The sequence below is a fragment of the Crinia signifera genome, chromosome 5 (assembly GCF_055691185.1).
Source record: "Crinia signifera chromosome 5, ASM5569118v1, whole genome shotgun sequence".
NCBI lineage: Eukaryota > Metazoa > Chordata > Amphibia > Anura > Myobatrachidae > Crinia > Crinia signifera.
The window spans coordinates 30,191,842-30,206,162 of NC_139221.1; the positions used below are offsets into that span (position 1 = coordinate 30,191,842).

The window sequence follows — 14,321 nt, forward strand, 5'->3', positions numbered from 1 at the left end:
AAACTTCTGCGGCTCCCGGCATATTAACTGCCACGGGCCGCCGGACGCTGCACCTCTCTTCTCTGCTAGTCAGAGAGGGAGGGTCACATGACTCTGGTTGTATGAGCCATCTAAAGACAAATTGCATGTGCTTAAAAGCACATGCAATCTGCTCCCAATCCCAACTGATCTGACGTGCAGCATGTCAGATCAGAGCTCCAATCTCCCAGGGCCGGGATTGTAGGATTGTGTGCACACAATTTGCATACAATCCATTTTACAATCCATTGAGATTGTATGTATGATTGGGTGCAATATCTTTCTGATGTATGGCCACCTTTAGTAATGGGCTCAATATTTGCAACCCAACCACTGATGGAAATGAAGAATCCACAGGGTTAAAAGCAGCCTGGCATTCACCCGACTTTTAGGGACAATTGGCAACCATGATGCACAGTAGTAAAATTAGCACATTACTTGGTGACACATTAAACTACAATGTGCCCCTATTGGCCATGCTGCTGCCCAAAGTCCTCTCCTCATATGTGTCCTCGTCACAGTCTACATAGCGGAGGAGGGGTATCGGAGAGGTGGGCGCTACAGGGCGGGGTTAGATAAATATTGCTAAAGCGCTTCCCATGTTCTGACTGTTTATTTATTTACAGTTCCTTATATAGCGCAGCAAATTCCATAAGCCGACATAGAGGTAGGAGGGCCCTGCTCGCAAGCTTACAATCTTCATGTAACTAAACTGGTATCAGAGCCGCATAATGCGCCATACTGGTTCACACTCATTCATACATCTGCCCCATTGTCTGCTGCTGCTCCCAGAGGCCTCAGTGGTTGTACCAAAGAGATGGGAATCACTCTGCCATATAAAGTAGTTCATTGTAGGGATGGCCATCATTGTCTTTGCCATCGATGGCAAAAGTGCAACTGGACATCGATAGTGTATAACTATTCAATGGATGACCATCGATGTTTTTGTATATCGATGGTCATCCATTTTCTGTGTATGTGTGGCCTGTGGGACAATCAAAATGTGGGGGCGGAGCTTCACGGGTGGTGGGGGCGGAGCAATGTTCAGTGTCCCGGCACTTTAGGGAAAAAGCAAAAACGAAACTATTCGTTTAAGCTTTACATCGACGGTGGGAAACCATCTGGTTCTCCCCCATCAATGGCAAAACTATTCGACATCGGCCTTAAACCATCGATGATTGCTAATCATCGATGGTCGATGGCCATCCCTAGTTCATTGGTCTCATAAATAACGCTTGCATATACTGTATGTACTGGGCTCCAGCTAATGGCCGTTTGTCACACTTTATGGCAAAGTCCGAGTCGTGGGGATCTTGCAGATTACAACATACTTGTCCAAGAATCAGGCACATAGATCCATCTGTCCGCTGATAGATCACATTTGCTGTGACTACGGAGAGACCAGGCAATCGCATGGTCCCATGTGGTTGTCGCAGACGTGTAGGCCGACTTCTGTCTGAATCGATGTTGGAACTGAATGCTATTATTGTTTGCATTAGTTCAGCGTAACACGTAAAGGATCTTTTTATATTGTTCTAAAGTTCCATAAACTTTATAATATAGATCTAGTGTCCATTTCTAGTTTCTAATCACATAATAGATCTGCTCTTCAGAAACGTCCCGTACAGAATGGGAAATGGATACAATTTTATGGATAGGGAATTCAGGAACTTTCACATCGTTTGGACCAGCATCGTGGATAGCATTACTGCCTCACAGGTTGTCTTGGGTTTGATTCCCACCATTTACGTCTGTGTGGGGTATTTCAAAAACATACTGTTGCGTTAATTGGAGTCTGACCCCAAAAATGTACCCTTTTGCCTGGAGTGGTTGCATCATGGCAATCTGGGCTCTCCCTGACACGGTCGCACCTGAGCCCAAAAGAATCTTACGGCCGCTGCTGCGGAAAGATCGACTAGCAGTCCTGCTCATTCAACCTCCCCACTCACAGTGATTCTTGGTTCAGCCTCCGGCTGATCTTGGCGGGCGATGTGTTTTCAGCCGGGGTTGGAAGGTCAACAGTCAAAAGGTTGAGGTTTTTTGAGCTATCCTGCGCCGACCGACAGTATTTCATGCTATAACGGCGTGGCGGGAGAATAAAATAGTGTGCCGAACGCAGAGAGGCAGCTGTACACTTTGACCGCATCCATGTCGACTGTGTCGGCATTCGGGTAAAAAAAAACACAAGCTCCTTTCTCCATTTAGAACGCCGGTGGTGTAAGAATTTGTAGAAAGTTGTTTTTGTTTTTTACGCCGCTCTATATCCACATGTTGTTTTACAACATTAATAACGATGTATTTACCCATTTTATTTGCCGTGACATTAAACTAAACCCCAGCGCTCATTTAGAAGCACATTTCCTCGTTTTCACGCTAGATTGCCTTTAAACTGAAACATTACGAGGCGTCGGAGTCCTGCTATTTATACCAGCCGCCCGCTGCCAACATTTACCGTAAGCCCGTTAGTGGCTGCTCTGGCCTGTCATTGTGTATACTTTACACATTGCATGTTAGGGGTAAATATTAGGTTATACAGAGAGAACAATCTGTGGTGTCGGCAGTATCCATGCACTTATATTATTGTGAGCTGTGTTAGGAGCAGAACTACCTTGTTTTGTCACTGGAACGGTCGTCCTAGATGCAGCAAGATGTGTAGTAACCGGCTCATGAATACATTTGTGTGCTGCCTTCTATTACGTGTAAATCAAGTGTTAAAAAATCATTGGGGCAGATGTATTAAGCCTTAACAATAAATAGATAAATGCAAGGGTGATAAAGACGTCCAGCCAATCACCTGCTAACTGCCATGTTACAGGCTGTGTTTGAAAAAAGTCAGTTGGGAGGTGATTGGCTGGATGTATATCTCTTTACCACCCTTGTATTTATCTCTTGTTAAGGCTTAATACATCTGCCCCACAATGTCCTATTACTTAGCATACGATCACTGCAGGTGGAGATTTTGGACTCCTTGTATTATTGTAGTTCAAATTTTTTTCTCTACCGTACCCCTTGATTAGGCTTTTCATTTATGAGTACCCCCTCCTCTCAATATAAAATATCTCCAGTACTTTAAGAGTGGGGTGGACGTGAGCGGTATGTGTGTCCTTCTACTAAGGAGTAGCGGAGGAGTAGTGTGCGGTCAGGAATCGGGCCCCTCTGTGTCTGGCCGCTGGCTGTGTAATGTCTCCGTTAGCGGAGGAGTAGTGTGCGGTCAGGAATCGGGTCCCTCTGTGTTTGGCCGCTGGCTGTGTACTGTCTCTGGTAGTGGAGGAGTAGTGTGTGGTCCGGAATCGGGTCCCTCTGTGTCTGGCCGCTGGCTGTGGACTGTCTCCGGTAGCGGAGGAGTAGTGTGCGGTCAGGAATCGGGTCCCTCTGTGTCTGGCCGCTGGCTGTGTACTGTCTCTGGTAGCGGAGGAGTAGTGTGTGTGGTCCGGAATCGGGTCCCTCTGTGTCTGGCCGCTGGCTGTGTACTGTCTCCAGTAGCGGAGGAGTAGTGTGCGGTCAGGAATCGGGTCCCTCTGTGTCTGGCCGCTGGCTGTGTACTGTCTCTGGTAGCGGAGGAGTAGTGTGTGTGGTCCGGAATCGGGTCCCTCTGTGTCTGGCCGCTGGCTGTGTACTGTCTCCGGTAGTGGAGGAGTAGTGTGCGGTCAGGAATCGGGTCCCTCTGTGTCTGGCCGCTGGCTGTGTACTGTCTCTGGTAGCGGAGGAGTAGTGTGTGTGGTCCGGAATCGGGTCCCTCTGTGTCTGGCCGCTGGCTGTGTACTGTCTCCGGTAGTGGAGGAGTAGTGTGCGGTCAGGAATCGGGTCCCTCTGTGTCTGGCTGCCGGCTGTGTACTGTCTCTGGTAGTGGAGGAGTAGTGTGCGGTCAGGAATCGGGTCCCTCTGTGTCTGGCCGCTGGCTGTGTACTGTCTCCGGTAGCGGAGGAGTAGTGTGTGGTCCGGAATCGGGTCCCTCTGTGTCTGGCCGCTGGCTGTGTACTGTCTCCGGTAGCGGAGGAGAAGTGTGCGGTCAGGATTCTGGACCCTCTGTGTCTGGCTGCTGGCTGTGTACTGTCTCCGGTAGCGGAGGAGTAGTGTGCGGTCAGGAATCGGGTCCCTCTGTGTCTGGCCGCTGGCTGTGTACTGTCTCCGGTAGCGGAGGAGTAGTGTGCGGTCAGGAATCGAGTCCCTCTGTGTCTGGCCGCTGGCTGTGTACTGTCTCCTAGCCTGTAGGATTAATGTTGCTGCTTCCTCCACCCGTATCAGCGCGGGAAAGATGGTCAGTGTCGGGTAGCTCCCTGTGGACTTGAAAAAAGCACAAGGAGATGCTGTAGATGGGACCGGAAGTGACGCAACGTGGTTCGTCTCCATGGCATTGGGAGACTACTTCTGCCATCATTACCAGTACTGTTTTCAAGTTCCCCCCAACTGATCTGCAGAGTACCCCAGCTTGGGAACCGCTGTTCTAGTTGAAGGTAAACCACCAGTCATAATAACCACCTACAATATCTGTCCTGGAGAATAGCAGAATTATGGAACAGTGCGGAAGACAGATAAATATGAGGAGCAAATACAGCCTGTATTATATATACAGGCCCCCTAAAAAAGCTATTTGTATGTTAATATCTAAACCTGTGACGTCAGGCTCACACTTATAGTCTATGCACACTCATGGCTTCCACTACATGAGAATATTCGGTACTTGTTTCCTAGCACGGCGCCCATCGCATCGCATACCATAAGACTAAATATGGTATGCGATATTGTACAATTAAAAATTGTATCGCATCGTATGCCATACAATGGCATACAAATTTTTATTGTACAACCACCCTGATGGGTCCTTACAATGGTAAATGCCCCCCCATTGTCAACGCCACCCCCAGGATCAATGCCAACCCGATGCGTGGCAAGCCCACGAGGGGCGGCGGTACACGTCCTCCGACCTTATCATACCCCCACTATCCACGTTGGCGTGGAGTTGATTATAGATAGTGTGGCGAGCGGAGGCGGAATACATGTAAAGTAATACGCGTCCCCTCGCGGGGCTTGCTGCGCTCGCCACACTACCTAAATTCAACTCCATGCCGACGTGGATAGTGGGGGTATGAAAAGGTCGGAGGACGCATACCGCCGCCCCTCGAGGGCTCGCCACGCTTCGGGTTGGCGTTGATAGTGGGGGTGCATTTAACATTGTAAGCACCCATTAGGGTGCTTATACAATGAAAAATCGCATTGCATGCATCGTATGCGGCTATATGGCATGCGATGCGATGCCATAAGATGGAAATCGGGGGCGCCGTGCTAGGAAACAAGTACTGAATATTCAGTATAATGCAGACTGTGCATTCATTAGGAGGCACTCCCTGGCTGTCTTTAATGGATTTGGGGGTGATTCAGGTTGGCTAGCACATTTGGTTTGCTAATGAACAAAACCCTGTGCACTGCAGTTGGGACTGATGTAACATGTGCAGAGAGAGTTAGATTTGGGTGGGGTGTGTACTTCAAACCTATATTTATATTGCAGTGTGAAAATAAAGCAGCCGGTATTTATCCTGCACAGAAACAAAAATAACTTGCCCAAATCTAAATCTCTCTGCACATGTTACATCTGCCCCACCGGCAGTGCACATGGTTTTGTCCATTAGCAAACCAAATGTGCTTTGCGAGCCAACCCAAATCACCCCATTGGTTCATTCTACAAATTGCTGTCTGTGGATATGTGTTACTATGGGACGTGTATGGAAACTGATTATCTATAAAAAGGTCCTGTAACCGTTAGCCACCGATTCGATGTTACCGGTTTCCACATGCCTTCAGAAAATGGGCTAAACAGGATTTCTCAATAGCTTTATATCTCTATAGGCCGTTCTTTCACAACTCGACGTCTGACTGGTGAGCTGGGTGCATCCAATAAGTCTGGAAAAATGTCCTCAGTGAATTTTGTTTTTGCTAGTTTTCCCTAGTTTTTGTTTTCGAAATATCCTATTAGGACACTGAAAACAAAACAAAAAATTATTGCAAAAACACCCAGTTTCATTATACACATCTGAGATATTTCATGCGATTTTGATAAAGCGCTGCAACAAATCACATGCCATTTTTTTTGTCCTCCAACACGATGTGTGGACCTGCACATAATATCTATCGCATTGCATGTGCAATCACATGTGGTTTTTAATGCAATGCAATCTGCGGTGGTGTAGCAGAGCGGGCGGCAGGAGGACTGGTGGTAGTCAGCAGGGGTGTGGGTTGTTAGGTCTACACCAACTAGGTCGACAAGCATTGGGTTGACACCTCTAGGTCGACAAGCAGAAAGGTTGACATGGGTCAAGGTTGACAGGACATTAGGTCGACTTGGGGGCTTCGCTCCCAATGTTTCAGGTCGCCCTAATGCTTGTGTCGACCTAGACACATGTCAACCTAGTTGGTGTAGACCTAATGACCGTATCAAGTCAGCAGAGCTGGTGGCAGGAAGCAGAAATAAAAAAAAATTGGAAGAAACTGGGCGCACTTAAGATGCGATTGGATACGATGGGAAATCACATTGCATCCGATCGCACAAGTGTATGGGCGCAACTAATATTACAGCCAATCCTTGGTTATATCCTTGCACACCTCTATGGGGAGAGCTGATTGTACTGGTTGCACATGGCGCGACCGCACTTAACATAAGTTCCGACCAACTTGCGGTAAAAATTTCCCACCATAATATGTTGCACAAAGACCTCCTGCAATAGCCTGGAAGATGCCACCACAGGCGAGGTTCGAGAGTCCACCCATAATTTAAAGTGGCAATAATTTAACAGGCAAAATAAACCTGCCTTTTTATACTAAACTAATAGCTAGAAAGCGAAACCAAACTGACAGAAAATACATTTTCAATATCGCTTCAAATTAGGCAGCTGCGGTATTTGCTTATGTTCGCACATTTTTGGCTGCATTTACATAGTCTACATCTCCGTGTTCGACCCATTGGGCACCCTCTGTCCCGACAACGTGTCAGGATGGAATCTGTAATTGTTGATTATTATAGGCAAAATCCGCAGACATTCAGATCATCGTCAGCAAGCATATGACAGGTTTATAAACAGTATTTGGGGCAACTAAAACAGTCAAAACCTACAGTATGCTGTGAAACTTTGTTCCCAATTAGTTCCGTTGTGTTCCGGATTAATTCCTGACCATGTCCGTTATCAGCAGCTGCCACCAGATGGAACAGGTGCTGGGCTGCGAGGAGGCAGCCATAGAAATCTAGCATCTAACGTCAATCACTTCTCCATAGAAAGCTTTCTAATTTGGATATAAAATATTTTTTTTTTTGTTTTGATTGATTCAATTTCTAAAAATTATTCAAAGCAGTTCAGTAAATCATTTTGAGGTTTTGTTGGTCCATACATCATATAACATTCTACACTTGATAGATTTTTTTTTTTTTTTCTTGTTATTTTTTTATCTTTTGCAAACTTAGACATTTTTTTTTCTTTCCAAAGCTGCGGAACTGGAAGCCTCGGGTTTTCCTCTCGGACAGCTGCCTGTCCATATGTGATGCATATTTTTAGTTCCTGCCTCAGTTTGCCAAGGGAAATCATTCGCATGCGCTCTTCATTTAGTACATATGTGTGAGATTCTGGTGCTCTCTGTCCCAGCACATAACTTACTGCAGGTTATGGTTCCATATAGACTATTGATCCATTTGATTTTGCTTATATAAGCAAAATTGAATCAAGCTGAAATTGAACGCATTCTATTTCAAATCAGTTCTGTGGCATCGAAATCGAATAGAAAAGTAGACCGTGCAGGCAAGACTATGGGGTTATTCTGGTTCACTTGCAAATTCACTCTCAGATGGACAAAACCATGCTGCACTGCATGTGGGGCAGATGTAACATGTGCAGAGAGAGTTACATTTGGGTGAGTTTTTTTGTTTCTGTGCAGGGTAAATACTGGCTGCTTTATATTTACACTGCAATACAGATATCAGTTTGAAGTACACACCCCACCCAAATCTAATTCTCTCTGCACAAGTTACATCTGTCCCACGTGCAGTGCACATGGTTTTGTCCATCTGAGAGTAAATTTGCCTTTGCGAGTGAACCAGAATAACCCCCTATATAGTCTAAATCGATGCCGTGCTATTCGATCCTGATTCAATCAGGATGCAATAGAAAGTACAGCGCACCGTGTGTGCACCCCTTAAGGTTTTATGAAGCCTACAGATGTAGAGATTTTGCTGAGCAATGCTAGAACGCTCAGCACACAGCGCTGCACAGCAATGTGTGAGTGCTGTGGGCTGAGCGATCTGTCAGGGCCAGTGTTCTCCGGTGAGAACACTGGCCCTGACTGGCGATATTACTAGATTTATCCAACGTGCTGGATATTAATCGCCGGGCGATAGAGACACACTATGGCCCCTAAACAAGGAGCGATGTAGGGGCATTTTGTAAGCGATCTAGTCAAATGAAGTCATATCGCTTAGACAATGCCCTGAAATCACCACGTGAGGGCCCCATTACAGTGTATTAAGGCCTCGATAAGGTATTTATTAGTAGTATAGTCATGTACTTATTTATGACATTAAGGTGCGTCAGACGGTCCTGCAGCGCTGTGTGTTTGCTGGACCATCCCGATTACTGGCTTCCGCTGTGGGTGGCCTCTTGTGCTATGATAAACCAGGACCACTGTAATGATCCCAGAGGTGCAGTGCATTATTCAGTGATCAATGTGATCTAAACACCTTTGCCACAAAACATTCTCTTGACCGATGGAGGCATCAGGGATGTCCTGTTTAGCTGTGTACCCCAAGATTCCTCCATTTTGCTGAAACTCGTGCTGTGCACCTGGGGTAGAGGAGGTTGGACCACAAGCTGTAATCTCTAAGAAAACACAGGTTAATATGTATATTATGATCAATAGGTAACATTATACTGCTGTACCCAGCCATTGAAAACCATTAGCCCATACCAGCTTTGAACACTGAGTCGACCACTAAAGGCCGACATGGGTGTAGGTCGACAAGGCTAAGGTTAACAGGTTTGGTAGGTCGACAGTCAAAAGGTAGACATGGGGTTTTTCACGTTTTTGTGCCGACAGGCGGTATTTCATGCCCTACAATCCACTGGGTCGTGGCGGGAGACTAGAATCGTGTGCTGAGCGCAGCGAGGTGCCGTGCCCGAAGCATGGTGAGCGCAAAGGTACCCTTTGTCCAGAATGTCGACATGAAAAACTAAGGTCAACCTTTTGAATGTTGACCTTGCCATTGTCAACCTAATGCTTGTGTCAACCTTCCAACCCTGTCGATCTTAGGCGTGTCGACCTATTTCATGTGTCGACTTAATATTGGTCGAACTAATGACCCATACCCAAATTGCTATGATCTCCAGTGAGAGATTTGGCTATCCAGAAAGCTTTGTTAGAAGAAATGTTTTCCCCCTCCTAACATTTCCTGCACTTGATAATGGTGTATGGAGTTGTGTTTTTTTTTATTTTTTCCTGAATCAGTAATGAAGTAGAGGTGATTAGATTATAATAACTAGAATGTTAAACCCGTGTTGTGTGCCCGTAGTGTTTCTAGTAGGTAAGCGTGCAGGGGCGTGTTTCTGCTCTGTTCATTCTACATCATATTAAATGTCGGAGCCTTTGATGCACCGGGTTAAAGAATAACCGCGCAGCACTATTCTCAGTAAGCCATTTGTAAGCTAGGTGTTTAAAAATTCAGCAGCCCTTCGGCAAACAAGCAGTAATGTTGTATTCCCTCTTACCTGGGCGATCCGCGCACGGAATTAAACACACTTTGAAGCCTGTGGTGGGCTCCATCGCTGCACTTTATCTGGGGTGTTTTCTGTATCTTATCTTCATTTTGTGGAAGGTAATACTGTATATGTTGCATGGTGCATTATTTAGGTGGCCGTGTAAATAATTCTCTCCATGTAAATGGGAACCTCTGATACAGCAGATGGGAAGGACCTGTAACTTAATAGCGGATGCGGAACTATTATTTAATGTGTCAACAGCCGCAAAGCCACGCATTGCATCCAGTTAATGCTGCCCCAGCCGCTACACTCTGGGGCACCTACTGTTTGGGAGACGCCTACGTTTCTGACTGCATTCTTGTTGTTCTTCAGCCTGGAGCCAGCCAAAGTTTAAACATAGGTTACTTACTTGTGAATTGGCAGAGTGCTGCGCAAAGGGGAAGGAGGGGTAATGTTTTGTTGCAGGTTTCTGTTCCTGTCCGCACACTGTGACCTATTAGACCATGAGCATAATATCAATAGTCTTATTGAGGAACTCTAGCACATGAAGCCATATTGGATATGGATTGTGTCTCCTTTCTCTCCGGAGGATCCACTAGTGTAGGGCCAACATTATACATAGGCAACCAGCCTCTTAATCAAAACCCGTGCAGTTCCTCTTCCCTGCCTGACGTGTCGCTCTCTGCATTTGCGTTCTAGCACAGGTGTGGTCTGCATCTCAGTGCTGAAATACAGACCACACTTTGGTAGAAGCACCACAGCAGAGAGCGACACCCCAGGCAGGGAAGAGGAACTGCAGGGGTTTTGAAAGAGGCAGGTTGCTAGAATGAACACTAGCTATGCAGTGTTAACCATATGTCACCCCCTTCGCATTTATGCATGGCTCCTGCACTGTATTATACCCTGCTTCCCACACCCATATACGTCTAGCAAAACAATGCAACTAACTGGAGTAAGGGTTTTCTTGAAACGAAAGGTAACCCCACGCCTGGTCTTTGCCTTTGTCATGTGACAGGTGCTTTCCACACCAGGCCATGTTTTTTGTTTGCCATATAATTCGATTTTTGCAGATCTTCTATGAAAGTGAAAATAAAAACAAACTATCACCTATAATAACCTCATTTCTATTGTGTTGTCGTATGCCTGAACTTGGCAACTTCTTTTGGGGTTCCTTCAAAGTCACATTCCCATCATTAGTGGGCGGATGGTTAATATTTATTAAGAGTTGTTACACGGCCTTGGTTTGTCTTATTCCTCCATTAGCGCTATGAATGATACCTGCGCTCCTTGTTTTTAGTCTTCCGTGGTAACTCGGATACCTTCCCCTTCCTGCATCATACCACAGCTTACCCCACCATTGCCCAAAATCCTTTCCCAAACTAATCAGCCATCTTATTCTATTTGTTCCACTACTAATCCATTTTTAATATTCTGAACATGTCCCCTAAGGGAGCAAAATTCTAGATTCCTTTAGGAACGTAGAGCAGCATTTTAAGCAGGTGACCAGCTATCTACAGCTTGTAGCTGGTGGCCCTCTAGGACCTGAAGAAGCCAGCAGTCCATGTTAGTAGGGAAAAAAGATGTGACTGCAACAAAGAGGCCCAGCTTTGCTCAGTAAATGAATCGCACATTGTAATAATTAATAATAAATTTATTTAAAAAGCATTCTTAAAAACTTTCAAGAATTAAAGTGCACTTCATGAAAAGACAATTATAGACAAACAAGACCCACAACATAGGACATATATAACTGCCAAATAATTTACTATAATATAGAAACTATTGAGGCTTTCTAGAGTGGCTCACAGATTCTAGAGTCATTGAATCGGTTAAACCAAGAGATGGCAAACTATGGGAAGATGACCTCAGCCTTAAGGCACCCACACATGATGCAATTTTGGCCCATTGTCACCTGATTGTGGCAGGTTGGGCCAAGAAAACAGATTAAATCGGCCCAAATCACATGTATTTAACATCAGATTCGATGTACAGTACTTTGAACATCTAATTGTGGTCGGAGGTCGGATCTGCTGTCCGTCCAACTCTGCAGCATGGAACGGGATTGCATGTTATTAGTCGCATGCAGAAGGACCACGTTACGTTTCACTGCCAGCTTAGACTGTTGCGAGTGGCTCAAGGGGTATCGGAAGGCCATACATTGCTGGGACTTCCTGCGGTAGGGAATGGCCACCTTCAGAAAGGGATAAAGTTACCGGTTCTTGTTACAAGCTCTGTCCACTTTATCGCTCTTCAAGGCTTAGTACATCTGCCCCTAAGGGACAGTTGTATCAAGCCTTATAATGAAGACAAATGGAGAAGTTGCCCATAGTTGCCCATAGATATCAGACTATCTCTACCGTTTTATAGAATGGACTACATAAATGATTGATTGGTTGATGTGCTTATGGCATCCTCCTCTTTTTAAGGTTTGACAAATGTCCCCCAAAGTGTGAAGTATTGTCCACTGGATAAAGCGGTATCCAGACAATATATACCTTTAGAACAGAGGTTCACAAACATGGTCCTCAGTGCCCTGACGGTCCTGGTTTTAAGTATGCTTAGCCACAGGTGACTTAATTAGTAGTACCTTAGTCAATTTGATTTAACCATCTGTGTTAAGCCATGGATATTCTTAAATCCTGGACTGTTGGGGTGCCTTGAAGACCGCGTTTGGGAACCGGCACAGTAGAACACTTTTTCATCCCAGTGGAATCATGGCGTTTTCTGGAATTGGTATAGAAGAACCCGCTGAGGTTTAGTCCGTCAACTATTTAGCCCTTGGTAGCGTCTTTCTGTGATCTATGACCTCATACTAGTACACCTCTTGTCTGACTTTCTCCACATCTGTGTATGTCTTGTGTTTTACGGTTGGTGAGAACGGTTAACAAAAATGTTTATAAAAAATAATTGATACGGCTTTATGAAAACAAAAAATCTGTCATGTAAAGGGGCTCTAAAGTCATTTATTGGCTCAGTAGAAACACTTCAAGGAGACTGCTAAGGAGATCATGTCTGAGCTGGATATTAATGAACAGGAAATAGCTGCTGTTCTCTCACCAGCACATTGGGTACAATGTAAAAATCGGGTCGGTCGCATCGCATGCCATTGTAATTGTACAGGAACGTCTAAAAACCCCGAAAATCTGGTCCCATCGCGTCTCATCGCATGCCTTAAGTAGTGGCATGCGATGAAAAAATCGGGCGCCCAGATAATACACAAGTACCTAAAAAAAATTGCACACTGCACATAAGCGTAAGGATTACGCTTATTAAACATTGTCGTACTCTGCTATGCACATTACATATTCTGTCGTAATGGCAATTACACATTATGGCACACACTGCAATGCCTCTTACCACACAATGCCTCTTACAGTGTGTGGTATAACACTGTAATACCCGTTACACATGATGGCACACACAATGAAAGATCTCAGCAGCTTGTCAGTGCACTGGGGGCAGCGTAAGGGCGCACAGTGCCACACACAAACAGGGCAGGGTGCATTTTGGGGTTTTCAAAACAAGCAAGGCGCGGCACCCTGCAAAAGAAGCTTATACCCCTTTCACACCAGAAAATGCAGGGACCCACCCAGTAATATGGCCCTGGAATCATGCCGGGCCATTCCCGGGTTGGCCCCTTTCACACCAGAAAAGTACCTGCATTTTCTGGTGTGGGAAGGAGGTGGGCAGTTGGCAGGATGGCGGTGGAGGCTGGCAGGAAGAGTGTAGAAAACTCACCCCGGTTGCTGGTCCTCCGTGCAGGCCAGGGATCCACACGGGCGGCGGGCGCAAATGACGGGACAGCTGGCGGATGAAGATGACGCAGCTCTCCGGTGGCCTCACTGCCTCCGCCTGTGTGGATCCCCAGCCAGACAGCACACAGAGGACCGGCAACCCGGGTAAGTATCCCCTACTCCATTCACACTGGCCAGGTCCCCGGGTTAAACCCGGGAACAACCCTGCTCCATAGCAGGGTTGAAATGCCAGCCTATTTTGCCGGGATTTTGGCCCCGGAACCTTTCACACCAGCGCTAGTCGCGGGTTGTTCCCGGGCCCAACCCGGGAAATTATGCAGGTGTGAAAGGGGTATTACAGGGAACTAATATATATATTTTTTCTTTTTTTCCTAGATATCTATATGCCCATAACTGTATATGTTTGACGAGACTGTAGCTAATTATCCCAATTTTATTCTAGAATATGGGACCAGTGCTGAGTATTCTGACAACATTCATCTTACAGGGCTCCCACTGGGTAAGTCATACAGTTATTTATCTGTTTTGTTTTTGCCCCTTACCAAGGTATATTTTATGCATCATTATAAGCGAGGGTCGCTCCCTGAGAATAGACGTTGGTTGGGGAGTTTATCGCTGCATATAAAGTAAGAAATTAAGCTGCTGAAGTCAGGAAATATTTAGAAAAGATTAAAATGACATCTGCCTGGCTCTGAGCAGATCTCACTTGACTAAATTGACTGCCTAATTTCCTTCCTACGTAAATCCTACATTAGTTGGCTGATGGGAATATATTCAGCCATTCAGTGAAATGGAAATCGTTCCTAGGCACTCGGGG

At 45.8% G+C, this 14,321-nt stretch overlaps 1 protein-coding gene across 2 annotated transcripts in view; it reads left to right on the forward strand.

Moving 5' to 3' along the window:
• Window positions 1-14,321, forward strand: part of LRP12 (LDL receptor related protein 12) — a 53,111-nt gene that overhangs the window by 18,351 nt on the left and 20,439 nt on the right. For both annotated transcript variants that reach the window (XM_083186882.1, XM_083186881.1), the window contains exon 3: window positions 13,947-14,003. In XM_083186882.1, coding sequence (XP_083043008.1) covers window positions 13,947-14,003 — 57 coding nt within the window. The remainder of the gene's footprint in view (window positions 1-13,946; window positions 14,004-14,321) is intronic.